This window comes from Oxyura jamaicensis, chromosome 2, assembly GCF_011077185.1.
Source record: "Oxyura jamaicensis isolate SHBP4307 breed ruddy duck chromosome 2, BPBGC_Ojam_1.0, whole genome shotgun sequence".
NCBI lineage: Eukaryota > Metazoa > Chordata > Aves > Anseriformes > Anatidae > Oxyura > Oxyura jamaicensis.
The window spans coordinates 156,427,622-156,448,994 of record NC_048894.1 but is presented as its reverse complement, the minus strand read 5'-3'; the positions used below and the strand labels follow the sequence as shown (position 1 = coordinate 156,448,994).

The window sequence follows — 21,373 nt, the reverse complement described above, 5'->3', positions numbered from 1 at the left end:
CCTCAGGTCCAACTTCCAGGTCCCTGACCACGGATGGATGTACTCCCACCCCCACCACTCCAAGCCCCAGCCTCATTACAGCTCCAAAGACACCAGCAAGAGCGTGGGGGATATCAGTTAAATTCCCCTAGTGTGGGCGAATCTCCGAGGGAAATTAGCAACTGTGAGTCAAGGAGATGAAGTTCAATATACTAGAAGGTTTCATTAAAAAAAAAAAAAAAAAAAAAAAAAAAAAAAAGCCTAATTGCAACAAGATTTAAATTTAAAGAAGTGGTAAAAAATGCATGAAATCATTTTAGCCCTTATTAGAGGAATATATTTATGTCCCTCTATTTGAACTTCCCCTTTTTCAAGAGATGCTTCCCTGCCTTTGAAGGCAACTGAACTTTCCCCAGTTATTTGCCTAGCTGGAGGAATTATCCAAACATTCTCTACTATAAATGTGAAATACAAAGCAGAAAATAATTATAATCAGACATTTGCCAGCACTTGCTGGGCTGAGATTCTTCTGCTGTTGTTTTTCCCCTCCATATTCTCTCCCTTCAACTAATGCATAAGAAGCAGGGGGATGAAAGTGCCACAGGTCACCAGCTGGACCCATCAATATTGTCCTGCTGACAGGCACTGGTAATCTGTCCCTTGCCTTCTGGAGAAGAGGGCTTGGAAAGAGGCTGCAGAGCCTCTGTCAAAGTCTTTGTCTTGCTCAAGCCCTGTGTTTTGTCCAAACCTGTCTAGCAGACAGACCTTTCTCCATGTCTTAGTGCTGTAGGCTTTCATTTTGTAAAGGAAAGGGAAAACAACATTGCACTTGAAGGGGAAGGGGAAGTAAGCCAAAGAGAGAGGAAAGAAGCAAGATTAGCACCTCTCTTAGCTGCACACTTTAGCTGTTTGGAAGAGAAGCTCCAGAGGGCAACCGTCAAAGAAATGCCTTTAGGGTGTGTATTTTGTACAAGCCCATGAACACCTGATGTAAGCCTGCTTATGGATACCTATAGATTGACCTCTGTTCTGTGGGGCAGAGGTCTGGATCTGCAGACACGTGTGTTGCAAGACGTGTGTCAGCATGTTTGCACGTGCACGTGTGGCCACGGGACAAGCAGGGAAGGGCAGGGCCATGCACAGCTGATGTCTCATGCTCCCTCGGGCCTGCTGCTCCACCACAGCCCTTCAGCAATTTTTCTGTGCTTCTTTCATTAATTACGGCCTCGGGGTTGGGGAATCCTTCTGAGAAGGGCGAGCCACTCGCGCGCGTGCAGGGGAACATGCCTCCACTTACTATTGCACGCCTTCCTATTGCACAGCCGTCCTTCCTCCAGGACTCCCTCGCAGGCAAGGCCTTCGTTGGGAAGGGGCTTGCAGGAGCGCATGCGGGTCTGCAGGCCTCCCCCGCAGTCCTTGGTGCAGTCGCCCCAAGCCGACCACGAGTTCCAACCACCTGGGCGAAATCCAGAAAAGCCCTGTCAGCTTCGGTGTTGCGAGAGGGGAGGACAAAACCAGACCCTTGACCCTACAACACAGCCCCTGCCAAGGCCCCAAAGCAGGATGTCTTTGAATGTGGTAGGAAGACGCCACAGGAGGGTGCAGAGAGTCAAGAGATGGGAGAAGAGTTGCCTTTTCATTGATTTCTCTTCAACTCTTCCCCATCTCTAAACAGGTACTTCACCTTCCTGAAACCCTGCCCCATTACTAATTAGTCCAGCTCTTGCTGTGCTTGCTGTTGCAAAGGGGTCCCTTCCTCTGGAAAGATCCTCTCCCTGTTTTGTTGCCTGTTGGATCCTGATCCCAAAAGACAATTGTGAAAACCACTCTGAGATACACATCCATCATCTTGTCTGAGGTTGTATCTCCTCCCTCTCCCACAACACAAACACGTGTTCCTGTGTGGAGAGAGCACAAGGGAACTGGGAAGGGCTAGAGGTCCTACTGCCCACTCCCCCTCGACCCCAAAAGGATCATCCTTTCCCCCAAACTGTAGATTTCACCAACCACTGGTGGCAGGCAGAGAGGCATGGCTCCCTGGGACTGCTTTGGCTTGGGGAATGATATTCCCCTCCAGTTTCATTTCAGCACCCATAGGGAGTAATCTGCGAGCGTCCCAAGAAGGTGAAGGTGATTTTTGGCTCCCCATTCCAACACCAATGTCAGCAATGTGTAGATTTCCTCTTGTACTACCAGCTGGAGCCCTGCAGGCTGATGGAGCTCCTCATTGAAGGGATGGTCCTTCCACCAGCAAAAGGGAAATGCCAAGCCTCTGAAGTCATCTGCACCCTGTGCCTTGCCAGGTTGTTACAGAGAACCTCTGGCCCTGATGGGAAGTCCAAAAATATCAGCAGCAGAACAGACTGTGAGGACTAAAACTGGTCTGCCTCACATGGGCTGAAGCCTTGCAGCAGGGCACCTGCAGGGAGCCCATCAAGGCTTAGTTTTGTGTCGTAAAAAGACAGCAGGGGATCAATCAGGCCCTTCAAGTGACAGATAAGCTGTCACATCCCTCAGTGATCCGTTCACTCCTCATCACCCATATCCAGCAAGCCAGAAGATGCTCTGTAAGTGGCCCCTGCTCTAACAGCTGGTGATCGTTTCCGCTCCATCATTTGCCTGCCCCATGGGGAGAAGCAGAGGTGGCCCTTCATCCCAGAGGTGGATGCTCTCAGAAGGCTGTTTTTCCTGCTGAGCATTCTCTCATTACCCAAAGCTACCCTGGGAGATGCTTCAGGTTCATGTTTCAGCATGGCTTCAGGTGTGCCGTGCTCAGGTACAAGTAAAGATAAAGAGATACAGAGGCATGTTTTTAAACAGAGGAAACACTGGGAGAAAGAAAAATGCTGCTTTTTAAAACAAAAATAAAATTACTTTTTTTTTTTTTTTTTTTTTTTTTTTCCACCGGGAGTCATTGCCTCGAGAGTTGCAAATACTCCACTTCAGCTGGCCCAGCCTCCCTATCTTGCTATTTATGAGGCAATGGAAATTGCAGCTGCCCTTTAAGCTGTGTGTTCCACTGCTTCCTACACACCTTGGGCAGGAGCCCAGCTCTGTCTTGAAACAAAGTGGGCCCATCTAGGTAACAGGGGAGAAAGTGGGGGAATCACCACCACCCCCTTGCACAGGGACAGGCAGAAATTCATCTACTGCCACAGCATAAAGAGACAGTAGGGCCAAGAACCAATTCATTTCATGAAGAATGAGATAAATCAGCACTTTCAGCACTGTTGGCACTTTCCCCATTGCACTGACATACAATGTCCTCCAAGACTCTTTTATACTATTCCTAAGCCTGTCCATGGAGTGATGTGCTCCTCAAAACCCATTATCACAGAATCCTACAGATTTCATCCTCCTGATCTTTATTCTGTAAGATAATTCTCCCACTTCTCTGATCATGGTGTCACAAGGACTCCCACTGTGTCAGCATTCAGAGGCAAACCAGGTTCTCCAGTCGGGACTGGTGCAGGCTTGCTCATCATTCTCAATGAATTTCCTTGTGCTTGTACTGTAGCGAACGGTGCGTTGTCTTAATCAGACCTTTACACTTTGATTTTTGCTATGACTTGTTAGATTTTATGGTCTCCTCTCAAAACAGAGATCCTGTACTAACACCACTTGAAATGGTCTCAAACGTTTGCTACCAAGACAGAGAACAAACATGGTGATGAATGCAGTGGTATAGATACTTAATAAAGAGAATAATATGGGAAAATAGATCAGGATGGAAACACAGGCTGGTGAACCTGCCAGCAAGTGGCTCAGAGATCTTGGAAGCAGTGGGGAGGATAGGATGTTTAGGATAGGATTTCATGCGCACAATAAACATTTGTCCTTGAAGGAGATGATCTTTCCCTTGAAAGTTACTTTCTCTGCTGGTTCTTTTTGTAAAGAGTGAGGGGAAACAGACTTGTGTCTCCTGTTTCCTGACAGGAGACAAATTGTGTTTCTGTTGCAAGAGAAGCCATTGGCGTAATGGCAAGTATCCTGATGCCTTGGTTGAGCTGATCAATAGGACATCTGTAACCAGACACATTTAAGAGCAAATAAACTCTTTGCTTGCCCTTTTATGAATGTCTTTCTTTATTCTCCCTCCCTTGCAGATTCAGAGCTTCACAAAATCCTTTATTTTCTATACTTTGTTGGGATACTTTTTAAGTTAAAATACACGTGCTGAAGTATGTTGGAAGGTTAATTTCTATTACGTTTGTAGGCACAACACAGACTACTTATCCAAACTGCATCTCTGTCATGGGCTCCTTAGCTCAACAATGGGTTATTCAAACAGGCTTACATGTCAGGAGGTAATCTATTATGAAATAATACCTAAAATATATAGAAACAGGTACTGCTCAGTCTTAGTGGAGGAAAGAGTGGGGGAGAGTTTAGGGTCCTGTCTTTGACTTGTTTATACTCTGCTTATCTGCTGCTATGGGTAAACCGTTCAATATGAGATAAAAGGCATCATGGTTTCAAACCCTTAACCAGAATGAAATCTCTTTATGAGGCTGAGGACAGATAGCTTCCTTCCTCTCCTTCTTCCTCAGTTCCCATCCCATTTGTGAGTACTAAAGAGAAGCTAGAGTAGAACTACCAGTGTACTTATTAAATCAGCACAGTCATTTATAGCCAAAAAAAAGGTATTCCCTACTTTATGGTGTAGTCCTTTTTTATCAGCAGGTTGTCCCATGGTCCTGACGAATGAAATACTGCATGTTATTTATCCTGTTTATTGGCTGTCAGATAAACCTTTTGAAATCTCCTTTCTTTTCCTGGGTTTAGTCATTTGCTCTTTCAAGTGATTTGTCTTTTTTAGTGGTGTTGTAAAGAAGCAGTTAAGGGTCTATTATATGAAGTTATACCCATCCCACCTTTGAGGGGGAAAAAATGCTGTGTCAAGAGTAAAGCATTCAGCTCTTCTGCCCACTGCATCTGGCTGGTGTAATGGTGTGGTTGGATAATGGCAAGTCAATGAGTTACCATTGCTGTGGAACAGATGAGCTGTGGCAAAACAGAAATGTTCTTGGTTCACTGCAAGTGCCACAGAAGAGAAACAGGCTGGATTTTGTCACAGCAGTGGCTTCATGTATATCCTATAGCTTAATTCATCAAGAGTGACTTGAGCTGCAGAGAGAGGCATGGACCTGCATGGACTCCCCATCTTCTAGGATAGACTCAATCCCCACCTGGCTTCCACACCACTTCCCTGCTCTGACCCTTCTTACATTTCAAATGTGGGCTTGAAGGAGACCTCGCTGATGCCAAAAAACAAGCAAGAGGTGAAATACAATGCAGAATCCCACTGAAGCTAATGGGACCTTTTGCAGATAGGCCCTTTGCCCCTGGAGTCCTGTTTCATCAGCTCTCAACAAAAGGCTGTACTGCCCTGATCGATGAGGGTTGAGTTGCCATCTGTCCTTAATCCAGAAATAATGAGTCTGCTGCAACTGCTTTATGAAGGATTTTGCTTTTCAAAGACACTGGTTCCTGTGAAGGTCATATACCCAACCCATTCCTACTTAGCAAAGTTTTTCTCAGCTGAGGCCTTGCAGGCCTCTAGGCCTTCCCGCTCTTTTATTCTCTTTACCTGGAGTAAACTGTGGCTCAAACCTCCAGCTCCAGAAGCTCCCACCATAACCAGGAGCTATCCCCTCAATCCTATAGCAAGGTATGGCTTTTATTTTTCATTTCTGAGAGTAGTCCTAACCCCTCTAATGAGTCTCATGTTGCATGTGAAGCTGCTGCTCTTAGGACTGCTCTGAGTACTGTGGAGACTGTCATTCGGGGCAGCCTTTAATCCAGTTTCTAAAAAGTTTTTTGATCCTCCTCAGTCGGTTCTTATCATGATCACGTACTAAAACAAATTACTTTTCACGCTAGGCTGACCCAATGCATTCTAATTCTCCACAGTTAAATGAAGAAACTTTCAGGATGGTCAGACTCAACTTGCAAGCTCATATTTGGTATTTCTTGTTCTGAATCTTAAGTGGAGATGCCAGAAGAATAGGTCTTACTACAAATTAACTGAGAGAGCTCCACTTAGAAGTCTCGTCCAAACACCCTTGATCTTTGGGAAGATTTGCATCCCAGTCTGGAGTTTATCTTTGCAGCTGACAGCTGTGGTGTGTCTCAGATGCCAGTCAGTCAATCATGCCTTTAAATTTAACAGCAATTCCTTAAATTAGACACCAGTGACAACAGAAAAAAACAAACCCAACAACAACAAAACCCTAAGGAATCAACACAAAACAATCAATAGAGCACAGCAAAATGGTCTTTGCAGGCACATTACATCCATCTCCAATTTTGTTTTGGATTTAGCCTCCCACTGACCCCAGCTGCAGACACTTCTGGTTGGCAACTGAGTGAAGAAATGCCATTTCTTATCCAAACGGGGGAAGTATGCTAAAAGGAGATTAAGAGCAAGATTGTTTTATAGCATCTGAAAGTTTGGTGTCTTATCTCAACATGTTATACAATGTAAAAAGAGAAAGAGATACTCCATAGGGGTTTATAGCTGCTTTTTCTTACTATGTTGGGGGGGGGGGGGGGGAAGTCCAGAAGGGACTGTTTTGAAGACAACCTTCTATTACACAAAGCAGTGAGCTTTCCTGGAGAGCCATGCTTTCAGTTTGTAACTTCTGTGTGAGCCAAGAAAAAACCTCTTTCAGGAAGAGGTCTCCTTCTGATGCTCCATGTGATGAGAGCCTATGGCAGCACAAGTGAGTTGCTCCAGTTGTTCATTATCTTCCCTTTCAAAAAGAAACACCATATAACACTTTGCCCTTTTGCAGATTGTGCACACTAATATCATAAACGAACCACCCAAATTCCATAGAAATCAAAATCATTCAGTCCAGCTCTCCTGTACAGCCTCCTTTTTTTTTTTTTTTTTGATCTAGTGAGAAAAAAAAAAAAAAAAGGAAAGAAAGAAAGAAAGAAAAATTCTGTGCCTTATTCTGCCCACCATCCACACTGTGTATCATGAGCTCTGCTAGGTTTATCTGGCTAGGTGTTAATTTAATTAAACCTAAAGGCTCAGTGATGAACAGTGAACCATGACAGGCAGAAACACCCTGGCAATATACTGGCTGAAAATGGGCAGCATTGAATGGACTATGAACAAGGTGTTAGCCTTCAAGGGGAAGGATCAGTCCCTGGTGTGAAACCCATTAAGGTGAGTCCTCACAAAAGAAACTCTGTTCATTTTCTAAAGGGCTATAGGACTTGTTATCCTATAGAAAAGAGAATGTGGGGACAAGAGTTTGGGAATCACACAAAACTTTCTGTTGGGTGCTCAGGAGAACGACAGATAAAGGCAGTGTCATGTAAAAAGCACCACAAACCTCAAGATGGACTAGCCAGCCAGTAGGATATGGAAGATTCAAGACAGGGGCATTGATCTGCATAGCCAGGATCATCTTTTCCATGCTGCGTGTGTTTACCTCTAACAAACTCTATATCAACAACAGCGTTTTATTGCATCCTGAGGGGAAGGGCCCTATTTTTACCTGGAGCAAACAATCATGCTGGTTTTGTTATGTAGGTCCAACTAGTGGATCATGACAAGCTCTAACTGAGAACACCATAAAGGTCAAGAGAAATAACCAAAGGCATTTGATAGCTTCAGTATAACCATACATCAGGACTTTCCCCCACAGAAGGGAGATGGGTGGGGGCAGGAGAAAGACAATGATGCAATATTCATGAGCAACTGAGACAAGATGACTAGGGAACAGTTGTTTGCTCTCTTTTCCAATACAGGACTTGAGGGGTGTCAAATGAAATTATCAGGAGGCAAGTGCAAAGCCAATGGAGGACATAATTCTCCGAGCAGGTTATTGTCAAGCTGTGCAATGCTTTGTCACAACATGTAAAAGGCACTGATATTTCTACAAGTACAAAAAGCAGATGGGGAAATGCATAAAAGAGAAACCCACCAAGTGCTATTAGATGCAAAAAATGTAGCCCTTGCTCAGAAGGTGTCTGGCATGCGACTTGCTGAAGGCTAGAAGGATGCTGTATGCCTGTCCTATTCTGCTCTTTCCTCTCACCATTAATGAGAGAATATTAGGCTGAGAAACCCCTGATGTGACCAAGATGGTTTCTGGTATTTTCCCAGCTACTTGTCCTCTTCCTACCTTAACGTTATTACTTTGATGAAGATCTGCTCAAAGTACAGACAGCTCAGGGTCAGGTCAGTATGTCCCACCACCATTGAAAATGTTGCTCAGATCGCTCACTTCTGAGTAGCCAAAAAGTGGTGTGATTTTCAAAGCTGCTGAGAGTCCAAAGCAGTCATCTATTTCTGTAAGATTCACAAGTGCCCTCTGTCCCAGCAAATAAAGTTCTTGAGGCCTGGTTCAGAGGAGCATTTAGGACCAGCTCCAGTCTCCCCTGCTCTGCAAATCACTTAAGGAGGCTGGAAATGAGGCCACAGTGCTTAGCTTTCAAGGAAACCCAGCATAAAGCTGTGCTTATTACATGAATCCCTGCAAATGAAACACCAGAGATAAAGAGGGATTATTTATGTGGAAATAATGGGGGAGGTGGGCAGGGAAATGAGAAAGGGAATGTTTAGTCTGGAGCAAGAGATCAAATAAGACTGTGGAAAACTCTTCCCCTAAGGAAGCCGTAGGGGCTTCATCACTTCACTTATTTCAAAGCAGAACAGGGAAAATATCAGAGAACAGACTTGTAAGGAAAAATCCAGCATGTATCACTGGGGAGGGATGAAATGCTTCCCCGCCCTGAACCTCTCTGATACTGCATAAATCACATCAGAGCCGAGTTCACACGCTGTTTGCTTCTCCACGTTATTGCAAAGCACAGAGGGGTCATGTTAGCATAGGCACATGCGTGCCTCTGCACGGTGCTAAAAACATGAACATATTAAAATAAAACCATGCTTCTCAAGTTGATTGAAACCTTTCCTGATATGCATGCCATTATCTGTTTTCATTAAAGCTTGTTGAAAAAGGGAATCAAAGAAGAACATGTGTGGAATTTTCTTCCATGTGCTGCCTGCTCTGGCCTGAAGTGCCTCAGTTTCCCCAAACTTGTTTTCACCCTTCTGCATAAAGCACTCTTAGAACCCCAAAGAAACCCATAAATGCAGTGACATGTTACAACACCCAGAGCTCTGCAAGCCCAATGCAATTTTAGCTTGCTTCCTGAGCAGTATTTCCAGCTGAAGGATTTCTATGGTCCCCAGGACCGCAGTATCTCAATCCTCCACGAGCTCCGGCGTATTTCTCTTCGAAAGAACTCTGCAGAACAGGGCTGTGCTACTATTGCCTCTGCAAGCATGACCCCAGGGGGGCCAAAATGCTAAAAGACTTGCCCGCAGTGTCAGAGGGAGCCTGGTGTACAGCTCAGACATGTTAAATTTTCTTAAGGTTAAGCATCTTAAAGGAGAGCATGTAGTAAATCACCCAGGAGAACATCGCAGGATCAGAGACCGGCTGAGGTTGGAAGGGACCTCTGGAGGTCATTTGGTCCAACCCCCTGCTCAAGCAGGACCACCTACAGCAGGGCGCCCAGGACCACATCCTGGTGGCTTTTGAATATTGAAAGCGAATCAAATGTCCCCTGCTTGGAGTGGTTTTGCCAAGGAGACGCCGCTCTGCAGACACTGCTGGTGGCCCACAGCACGCCTGGCTCCTCTGACTGCTCCCAAGACAGAGCCAGCAACACGAACTCCAGCTCAACGCTCAGGCAGCCACCTTGGCAGCTATTAAACCAAATATTTAATGACGTTTGGATACACACAGCCAAACCCTCTTCACACAGAGATGTCAGTAATAAGGGTTTTGCCTCGAAGGGGAACGGAGGCGGTTGAAAACCACAAGAAAGCACTCGGTGTGTGTGCAGCTCTGAAGAAGGCTGGTGAACAAGCAAGTTGTCAGCAGGTATTTCTCCCTTCAGTGTCCTCTCCTTCTCAGGGCTGTCAGTTACACTCATCCTGCAGTGGGAAGATGCTAATCCCGCCTTCCTTGCTGGGCAGAGCCTGACTTTACAGGCTCATCCTCTGACACGTCGTTAGTGTTTTTCCTTGCAGGAGGGAGCAGGCTTTGGGCTTGTCTCTGTGTGTAGTTTCTTCTAATTAAGTCTTCTCTTCAAGCAAGGGAAGAGGCAGAATGGGTGGGTCATGTGCTGCTTGGGCAAGGTGAGTGCAGAACTGTAGGGGAGGCATCTGCAGGGTTATATCCAGATGTGTGTACAAAGGGTCGGGATGCAAACATGAACTGCAAAGAAATACATTTTTTTTTTTTTCTTCTCTTCAGGTCCCTGAGGTCCATGCTAGGATCCTGAGCTTTGCTGTGAATCTCCAAACCCCTTCATATCTTATTGCCGGTCATTTTCCACAAAAAGTACCTCTCACCTTCCTGGGATACATATCACAGTAGGCCATCTGGTAGGAGGTCAGGTCTTTGGCATCACAAATCTTGAAGTTACCCATTAAGCCTTTCATTCCCCAGTCTGTGCAGGGCCTCAGTGCTTCATCTGATGCCCAATGGTCAGTGTTTGCATTCTGCTTGCTGTTAGCCTGCGCTCTTCTGACCATTAATTGAGTGCTATGGGCTGCTCGAATTTGTAGAGCAGTCTGAACCTGTGTGTACCTGTGTGTACCCACTCTTCTCCTCTTCCCTCTCCGTGTACATTTATCTCTCTCTTGCTCTGTTGTACCAATCACGGCAGTGTTTAAGTGATGCCTAATGCAAGCTCTTAGGATCTTTTGACATTGATGCTAAGGCGTGGTAAATACGTGAGCCATTAACACCATTGCTGGCAATCTGAAGTCGGGGCACAGTAAAACAGACTGCAGGCACAGCAATTCACTCGTGGGTCCTGCAGAGGCACCGCTTTGTAATGATTAAAGCAATTCCCAGCCTGATACATAAGCGAGTGTTCTCAAAGTCATCACCTTTTCCGTCAGCAGCGAGAGGGGACCACTCACACATCTGCTGTGTCCCGTCTGGTCTTGCAGACAGCCGAGCTGTGAACTCGTCCTGTGTTTTGTGACTTGTTCTTCTCAACAGCTAGATGCAGGGTGGCCTGTGCAGCCATGTCACCTTGCTACAGGTGAGGGCTCTCTCTGATTTCTTCTGTTACAACTGCTGAAGGAGCAGTTACTGCTGAGGAACTGCTGAAGCTTTTCCCTTAATGAATCTCTGAAGCATCTTCTCAGACATTTTCTAATCTGCTGAGTTAAACTTGATGCCCATAAGCTTCAGCTAATGGAGATGAAGGTGTGTCCTGCCTAAAACTATTCCTTCCTGTAAAGAAATGGAACTGCATAGGCCTAGGAGACGTCCTGCTCAAGAAAAGAAAGGCACATTATCAAGAGAGGGTAATGATATTGTCAGTCAGGGTACTAATTGTACCAACACAGATGCTGAGAAGTTGCCAGGAAGGCTCAACATTTGTAAATGACTTTTTTTAATTTTTTTTATTTTCCTTTTTTTTTTTTTTTTTTTTTTTCCTCTCTCTCCCTTTTTTTTTTTTTCCTGCTATTCATATCTGCCATTTATATTCCAGCCATGTTAAGAGGCCTTGAGTAAGGTGAGAGCTGTCCTGGGATCAGCACTCTGCAGACAAAACAGTCCCAGACAGCCCTTGATCCTGAGAGCTTGCATTAGGCAGCATCTAAATGCTGCTGTGATTGGTACTACAGAGCGAGAGAGATGAACCTGCGTGGAGAGGGCAGGGGAGAGGAGTGGGTATATTAACAGATACACAGAGATTTAGGCTACTTTACAAATTATTGACCATACTTAAATGTTAAACATCATGTGCATTAGCTATTTCTTTTTTTTTCTTTTTTTTTTTTCTTTTTTTTTCTTTTTACCTGTGCGAAAATGTAGAAAACATCCCTTTTAAGGCTGCTTGCCTGCACAAATGGCTGGATTCTGAGCAGACCACGGATGTTATTTTGCTTCCAGTGTATGTCCCAAAATTGAGTGGAAATGAATTCACACAAGAATAAGGGATGGAGGCTGATAGAGGAAGATTTATCTGCATTTTTTTTTCCCCTTTTCTCACCTTTGGTGCACAGAGCACTCAGGAATGTTTAAATATTCCTAAATATTCATAAGGAATATTTAGGGTGGAGAGCCAACATACCAGGTGATTCATTTTTCTCCAAGACTCTGTGAACCTGGAAATGTCTAAATCCCATATGGCTAGCCACATGAATACAACCCCAGGAATGGTATACATCTCTCATCTCCACTTCTCTTCCCAGGACTTGTATCTGAAGCCCTCATAAGCCTGATCCCCATGGCACAGAAGGAGCCTGGTGGACAACTCCAAGTGAGAGCTGCAGCCCCCCGCAGCCCCCAGCCCAATACCTGCTTGACTCCAGCCTCTCAGCATGGTTTGCTCTCATAATTTCTCTCTCTGCAGCTGCCCAGGACTCCTTTCTTATAAATACAATCCAAAAGCTCCCCTGGAAATATTGACTTCTTGTCCAACAATTCTCATTTAGCACGAGGCAAACAACAGCTAATAGCTATACTACTAATTACAAAGGACTGCTGCCTGAGGAGTTGGATTGTATTTTATTTTTCTTTGTGGCCATCACAGATCGTCCTGGATGGACGAAACAGAATTCCACATGAGGGACAGGTCTGCATTGTGTGGCTTCAGATGGTCCCAAGTGTCTCAGGTTGGAGACATCTTTTTTGAGCACATCAGTATGAGCCAAGAGCAACATCTACTGGCCGAGCTGTTTAGTGAGATCAAGTGTAGATCCGGCGCAGCCCATGGATTTACAGACCACATCTGTGAGATATGTTTAGTACCCAAACACCAGGGTTAGCACCAAACACCTCAGTTCTGCACACCTGGAACTAGCTCAGATCCACGTATAATCAAAAATTTGCAGTTCAAGCCCACCGTGTCACAGGTAGAGCATCCTGGTGGTGAGCAAGTATCAGAGTTTCTCCACATCTTCCTAACGTTTTGCTCCTTGCTCTTTCTGTAGGCTGTGCCTGGCTTGAAGCAGCCACAAAGCGAGCAGTAATCTATCTACTCTCACCAAAGCTGCAAGCAACTTCCACTGGGAGCCTTCAAGTGCTCTGCCTTTAGAGACAGAAATTAAAGTGTCCAAATTTGCAGACATTCGTGTCCAAATGTGTTTTGTGTGTTGGCGTGGGGGTGAGAGAGAACAGCACGTGTGTGTGTGCATTTCATGGTGGGGACTCAGTGCAAAAAGTGATGTCTTTAAAGGTGGATTATGGGGAAAGAAGAAAGCAAGAGGCTTCATCTTCCAAAAAATCTATCTAGGTGTTGCTAAATTCAGTGTTAGCAGCCCTTGTTCCACCCTCAGCCTCTCCCTTCACAGTCCTTCTCAATGTAGAGTATAGAAGCATGTGTATATTAGAAAAATAAAAATTGGCAAAGCTACACCCAAAATATAGAAGTAAAAAAGACTGCAAGTTCACTTTATTAGGATGACTGAGTCTGAAACTTATTAATAACGGGCATAACTTATGCTTCCATCTCCACAGTCTGCAGGACAGAGCCGTTTGGGCATTGATGGGTGAACAGAGCTCTAAGCAACTCCAAATCAATTACACAAAAAATGCAGTTTTCTATCCTCGAGAGAGCCACTTCTCCCTGCACAGCAAGATTTAAGGGGAAGAAAGAGCAAAACAGCTTGATCTGCCTATTCTGAGCTCACTGCAAGATCACGGACAATCACCCGACGCACTGGAGAGCTGGCAGCCACTCCCTTAGTTTTAGAGGTTTATGATCCACTTGTCAGTCTCCTTTCAGGCCATGGTGTCCAGGTGTTCCTTGCAGACAAGATCGAAACCAGAAGCTCTGAGGGCTGCAGGGAGCCATGCCCTTTGAAAAGGTAGGGACCAGCAGCATCATAGGGACATATAAGTTCCTAATAATTCATGTATGTAGCCTAATAATTCAGGATTTCTGGTCAGGCTTGCTAGAGGTCTGGTGCATGATCTCAGAAGACTCCCCTTCTTTCTATCTCTGTTCCCTAAGCTAGTGAGGGCTTCAGGTCATGATGGGGGATACAACAATGTATGAGGGTGCTGTAACTGGAGAAGAAAGCCAATTCTCTTTTTGACCATTATTATAGAAACAGATCCTGGCTGGAAGCACTCCTGTGTATATTTTACAGAGCCAGGTGCAGCCCAAGCCCCTTCAGACCCCTCTGCCCCAAGCTTCCAGCAGAAAGGGACCATAACAAAACCCATCTCTCTGGACAGTCACTGTTATCTGTCAACATCTGCAGAAAGGCAAAGAGATAAATTCATCTTATGCTTGATTTTAGCCTACCGATAACGGCACAGGCTAATTCTTGTTGGGACTTTTTAGACTCCTAGCACCTCATGGGGAAGACAGGCAGGTTTTTCCAGGGAAATGGATCCCTGCAACCCTCCAAACCTCCTCCAGGGCCAGCACACAGAAATGTTGGTGAGTACCCAGGGCCAATGAGAGTTCAGTGGGACCAAGAAGATCAGGATGCTCTTTTACCTTTTCCTGAGGGTTCCTGACCTCATCTGATGTTTTGTGGGCATACGCTTTGTGTTGCAACACTTCAACTCAACTTCAAACACAATTTTATAGAAACAGCTTCATTGCAGCAGTCTTGGAAGAACAAGGCAACACCCCAGACAGTTTGAACCTTCCTCCCCTCCCTGCCAAACTGCAATCTCCCAGTTACAGCAAATTGCACATAGGAGGCTTTAAGGTCAAGCATCTCCTTGTGCATGGGGAGAAGGAGTCCCCTTATGTCTAACAACAAATAAAAATAAAAATTACTCCAGGCTACAGAATCACTAGGATCTGTATTCAGCTCCATGCTTCCCAGCTGGCTTCTATTTCTAGGTAATAGGTTGAATCAGAATGCCGCATCTAGGCAGATGGGATGGTTGAGGTTTTCTGATCCCTGGCTGAGCAGGCACACGAGGATACACGCAGGTAATTCGTGAGCAGAGGCCAAATAAAGAACAGAACATAAACCAAAGACAGGAGGGGCACTAACCTAAAGGGAAAGGTTGAGCTCTCGTGTCTCCTTGAATAATGCAAGGAGCAAAATATTCTGTTACCAGCCTAGGGAGCAGACAATTAAAACACTACTTGAAGCAAATGTCTCCTGACTCTGGCTCAGAATTTCAATTAGTTTGGGAAGTCTTATTGCACTTAAGTGCAGGTTAGTGACATTTCAGAGAGGAGAGATTGATTGGGAGCCGGGTTACAGCTCAGCCAGTGGGGATCATGTCTAGGGGCCTGTCCTTAAAAAACAATGTGTGATCTCTGCGTGGCATTTTCCTTTTTTGGCTCTTTTATGTCTCCTACGAGAATAAATAACCCCAGTAGCCGGAGCTTTGTCCCCTCCTTTCAAACACTGCCTTATTTTCTTTCTCATTTTCCTGCAGTCTCTTCCTCCTGGTGATTTTTTTTTTTTCCATTTTCTTTGAGCATCCTTAGGCATCCAAACAGCATTTCCCATGGCTTTTTTCTTCCTCCTAAAGTTTCTAACCTTTCCTTGCCTTAAGAATTAAGCTCTGACTTCCAAGAAACTCTTTTCAGAGCATTTTATCAGCTTTGCAGAGCCAGATAAATCAAGGGAACGTATTCTACATTTTGTCCCTGATGGACATCTGGAGTGCTGGATTTGGCAAAGGTTGCAAAGGAAGAGGAAGGCCATGTTATAGCAATATAGCAGCAGTACTAGAAAAATTACACCTGTAGGTACAAACTGCTCCTCTCTTTATTACTGGACGCAGAGGCAGCACCAGGGAAAGCCCAGTAGCTGGTACACCCCAGTAGGACTAGCCACCAGGTCCTTGGGGGCAGAAAAATCCCTCCTGGGGCTAGATGTGCCTAAACTAAGTACACCTGTGGAGAGGCGTGTGTGAAATAGGAGGCACACAAGGCAATGGCTAATAAGGACACAGATATTGTAAATTTTCCTGCCACAAGTGAGTCAGCATGGGAGTGTTTTTATTTATTTATTTATTTATTCTTTCTAGAAAGCAGCCCAAAATTCATTTCTGTGCCCCAACCAGCCCTGCTTTTGTTACAATTTCTCCTGCATCCGTACCCAGCTGCACACACCACTAAAACCCGAAGCAAACCCCTCCCAGAACAAAACACTCTGATCTAGCACTTAAAATCTGGCATAACCTAAAACTCTACCAGGGATATACTGGAATAGCTGAAGAGCAATAACAAAAGTCAGATAGCATTAAGTTTTCTGCCACGGAAACCTGTAGGTAAATGAATTTCCTTATGCCAACAGGGTATTGATGGGTAAGCCCAATGCATACTCTGCTGGGTAAGCAGCAGCCTCTGCTCAGAGGCAGTGACTTTGTTTTTAACCACCACCCACAGGCATTTTTTGATCTGTAAATTTGCTAAATCAGTTTCTGGACCCACAAACACTTCGGCGCTGGCAGCGTCCTGTGATGAGGGCTTCCAGAGCTTTGTGATACATCGCCTTGGCATGCTGGGCGAGCCTACAAGTCAAAAAGCCCTGCTGAAAACCAAGATATATTATCTGAGTGGGACACGAAGCTGTCTACATGAATCCAAGCTGGCCTGGAGACAGACTGCAAAGCAAAGCTTTTACAAAGGCTGTTTTAATTGCATCCCTTCCTGCAGCCACCGTGGAGACCACAGCAGCACGTGCTGGGTCTGCTGGGGCAGAGGGGCTCACGTCGCCAGTGGGCAACTGGTGCCTGTGAGCAAGTCCCATAAGGCGGAGATGCACGGCATCAGCACTGACTCTTTTAGCTTTCCACAATCTTAAATAACTCTCTACAGCCTCCACAGATGTTCTGGCACATAAATATCTGTATACAGGCACGCGTGTATCTGGAAAACAGAACTAAATGTGACGGACGATACATTTTCTCTGTTACTTTCATCTAAACTGCCTTAATCCGGTCTTTCGATAGAGTCATCTCTCAGGCATGGATTTGCAGCAGAAGAGAGGTGATAGCTTTACACAGAAGCTTTCCCCTCCAGCAGCAAGCTCTGGCTGTGCAGATACCATCATGATTTCTCAGCAGTGGCCCCAGCCACTGCCCCTATGGGCTTTGCACATCCCATCCCATCCATGGAGGAAGGAGGAGCTCTAACCTCAGGCATTGCCAGCCTCACACAGCAGACCTAGCAAAAACCTTTCCAAAAATGCCCGTCTTTGCATTTGGGAATGGACTTGAAAAGTAAATATTTTCCAAAAATGTTCTTGCTGGGTCCTTCAGAGATTTGTGCACCTAGAAGTTGAATTACTGGAGCGCTCTACTAAGGAGCACAGGAATAAAGCATGACTTGTTTTTATTTTTTTTAAAAAATATTTTATCTAAATGGTATTCTCTTCTCCCCTGATCAGTGTTGAGGAAGGTTTCCTCTGATGAGAGGAAAGCCCATTCCATGCCATTACTCATCGTTCCCCACGGAGCCCCTCATGGCCCACATAAACCACAATCGCTCGGAAACCACCCCTGACCCCTTGAAATCACCCTGGAGGCTTTTTGAACGCCCCCTCAACAGATTGCTCCTCTTCGCATCTGCAGAGTAAGATGGATCGATGGGGGACCCAGGGGGTTATTTTGCCCATGAATTATTTAGACTCACTGGGTAACATTTCATTTTAGACTGCCCTTGTTTTACGCTTGTAATTTTTAATTCTAATAATTCCACCTCTAGCAAGCAGAGACTCCTGAGAGCACTAGATTATATCTCAGTGGGCACACTCTCGAATGCATAAATAACCTCTCCTCTGCTGACAGCACAAGGGGACGGGCTGAGCTTTCAGTGAGGTTTGCTCCCCCCCTCAACTCTCTTAAAGGAATCTTTATCTGTGTGCATCTATTCTGCAACATGCCTCTGTTTCGTAGCAAAAGCACTATTTAAATGCAAATGTTGACTTTTTGCCAGGGACTGGGGGGAAAATACTCAGTCTAATGATATCCTTCCAAAAGTACAACTGGTGCTTTTTTTAAAGGAACTGCATCAGAAGGGGTTGGGACTTTGGTTCCTTGCATTCCTACCCACCTCTGCCAGTGTTTTCCTCTCCTCATTGAAGCCATGTTTCTATCCTACCTTTGCAAGGACAACAAAAATATATAAATTGTACTATTTAAAGAGAAGTAGATCTATTTAAACAGGCAGGACTTGAAGCAAAACAAAGTATTTAGCTCAGATTTTCCCTTCCCAGCCTGCTTTTTTTTTTTTTTCTCCCCAGTTTCAGGACAGATGTTCCAGATGTTAAATGTCTATGTAAAAGTGACAGTAAGGTGGCTGTTGGGCTGCAGCCTTCTTGTTTAGGAAGGGAAAGAGGAGATTTAGGTTCAGGAGCTGGGTGAGAAGGAAAGGAGACACAGGGTGAGTGGGAAAGGGAAAAATGCCTGGAGCAGGGTGATTAATTTTGTCCGGGGATACCCACTGTTTACCCTTTTGTACCATTTGTCTCTGTTCAAATACCAGTTCTGATTTAAAGCCAAAATTAGGCAGCCTTTTCAGAAATTCTTGCAAAGGTAAATAGCTCAATGATGCTGAAAGGGCACCAAAACTGGGCCAGACAGGAAGAGAGAAACAACCGAAACACCCCACCGGTATCCCCACAGAAGTGCCCTCACCCACAGCCAGCAGCAAACACTTACCCTGAGATTCATTTTGGATCATAACTGATAATTTTGGACTATGATGGATAATTTTGGACTCTGACTGATAATTCTGGTCTCCTAACAGTAAGGCTTTGTGCAGGAGCAGGAAGAGCTCAAAGCAATTAGAGCCAGAGCTTTTCCTCTCCACATGTGTGGGGGTCACAAGGACCAGTTGGGGCAGGGGAATTATGTGGGGACACCAGAGCTTTCCTTGAGTGGAGAGGCTGAGGAAGGGGCTGGATGTGCTGGAAAACCCATCATAGAAGAGCTGTAGCACCAGCCAGGAGCTGGGACAAACCAGAGAATAGCGGAGGCCATCTGTCTGTCTGTGTGATGCCCCTCAGCCAGCCGGACCCACTGCTTCCCTCATCCTTCCCCCCTGCCTCCCGTCACATTGCTTGGGCTTTGCAGGCTGCTCTGGCTTTATCTGATGTAGTTCAGTTACCAAGGAGACACCGATCTGCAAGGGGGAGCCTTTTGTGACATCCACGGGAGGAAATCGATGCAGATCACTCGGGGATCGAGGACGCTCCAGGTCCTGAGCTCAGAAGCAATGAAGCGTTTGCCCTGGCCCATACGAGGCATCCCAGGCAGGCTGCAGCCTCCAAAAGCACAGTTTAAAATGAAATCAGTCTGTGTGGGATGAGGAAAGTCAGCCACTCCTTGGCACCAATTGGTTATTCATGTCCTCTGGGAAATCATAGAATCAAAGGATCACTAAGGTTGGAAAAGACCTCTAAGATTATCTGGTCCAACCATCCACCTACCATCAATATTGCCCACTAAACCTTGTCCCTAAGTACCACATCCACCCTTTCCAACTTAAATGCAACTTAATAAAGTTAGAAATCCTTTGGTTTGCCTGCTCTAATGGCCTACAAAATGTCAGAGGTCAGGTCCCAGGGTTCAAGACTCATGGCAGGGGCTGAAGAGCTGTGCCCCTCCTGTCCATGTGCCCCCTGCCCCATCCCTTTGCCCCTGCATGAAAATAAGATTCTCAGCCTCCTCTGCATCACTTAAAAAATCCATCCGGGACACTGGAGATGAGAAATGGTCCCTTTGTATACCCCTTAGTGCTGCAAACTTGTTTTGGAAATGATGATCGTGGTGCCTGCACCCTTACCAAAGCTCTTTCAGCTGAGAAACACTAGAAAATCAAGGCACAGAGACAATAATTCTCCAAAAATCAGTGTGAATGTTTTAGAGGTAGGCAGAAAGGTTAGGGAACCTGCTTCCAGCATCATAGCCTGCTTTTTTCCCTCTCCCTCCATGTCCCAGGGGACCGTCACCCTGCCCGGGCATTTCCCCAAACTTGGTTGGAATTGAGAGCTGCAAGGAAAAAGGGAAAGCTGTGTTGCAATGAAGGTCAGAAGATCTCCAAACACATGGCTTGTTGAGGATAAAAGAACCCTTAACTGGAGCACTTCAGCTCTTGCTATTCCTAATTTCTTTTTAGCAAACACTCGCTGTGAAGCACAGGGAAGAACAGAACCAGCATGGTCCCGTGCCTTCCCTCGCTGCTATAACAGTGGAAAAGCTCCCTCCAACAGACAGAGCCACTGGCAGGAGGGGTATTTCTTCCCAAACCCCACCTGACGATCAAATCATGACCTTGAAAGATGAGTGCTGTGGGACCTTGTTAACGAGCAAGAGAGATTCTTTAGCAAGTGTCTGCAGAAGTGGATTAAAAAACAATAACTCACGGGAAGTCCTTTGCTCCAACAGCCAGGGGAGAGGGAAAACATATTTCAGCTCTGTATATCCTTTTCTCCTGGGGAAGGCTCTCTAGCTGAAATGTCACTTTTAATTTCTTTCCAACGTGTATTTTGCAAATAATTCCTTCGCTCCATTTTAAGTTCGGCAGCTAATATGCCTGAGCAGCGACAGTCGCCAGCAATGATTTAATGGAAGGGAAAATCTGCTTCTCCCGTGCCACCTTTAAAAAACACTCAGCATGAAGGAGGCTGTGGAAGAAGAGGCACTCAAGATGCGGGGACCCCATGGTGGGTACCCAAGGTTGCCCAGGCCGTGGCTGTTCCCTCTTCTTCCTCTTTATACTGATGGGCACAAGTGGAAAGCAGGGCAGGGACAGGGCTGTCATGGGAGCACATAGGTAATAACAGGCCAGGAGGAGCCGACATCCCTTTAAATCTGAATTTCTGTTTTGAAAAGGTTTCAAAGGGAGATGTGAACCCTGAGTGCTGGTAGTGTAACAATGATCCAGCACAGTGAACGTGTCAGATGAGCAGATTTTGGACCCTTTTTTTTTTAATAATCCCAAACACCCACGGGACATGGGACTAGATCTGTGCTTTTCAGGTAAGAATTGTAAACTATTTCCCAGTTCTCCAGCTACCCTGGCACAATATATTAGCTGAGGATTAAAGACATTGGGGAGATACCAAGATGTGAATAAGAGTTTCATAAGTAACAAAAAAGATTTTTTTTTCCCCTAAACCGGATCTATCTATGGCTCTCAGAGCAGCCACACAACACAGCTGTGCTGAAAGGAGGCCCATAAAGCTTATTTTGCCCAGCTCCAAAATGCAGCTGGTTCTGATGTGCCAGTCACACACCAATTGCTGACTGCACAGCAGTGTGGGGAAAGCCATGCTCCAACAGTCATTACCCCCATACCTCCTAAACACTGAGGAGTCAGGACTAGTTTGAAGATGCTTTTCCAGGACATCCTTGACCCTGTTGTGATGGGGATCTGCTCAGCGATAGGAAAAAAGAAAGAGAAA

At 45.5% G+C, this 21,373-nt stretch overlaps 1 protein-coding gene across 13 annotated transcripts in view; it reads right to left on the bottom strand.

Moving 5' to 3' along the window:
• Positions 1-21,373, bottom strand: part of ADGRB1 (adhesion G protein-coupled receptor B1) — a 252,847-nt gene that overhangs the window by 142,386 nt on the left and 89,088 nt on the right. For 11 of the 13 annotated variants that reach the window (XM_035316262.1, XM_035316249.1, XM_035316253.1 and 8 more), the window contains one exon: positions 1,277-1,435. The exons of the other annotated variants lie outside the window; for them this stretch is intronic. In XM_035316262.1, the coding sequence (XP_035172153.1) occupies positions 1,277-1,435 (159 nt within the window). The remainder of the gene's footprint in view (positions 1-1,276; positions 1,436-21,373) is intronic. 13 annotated transcript variants of the gene reach the window in all.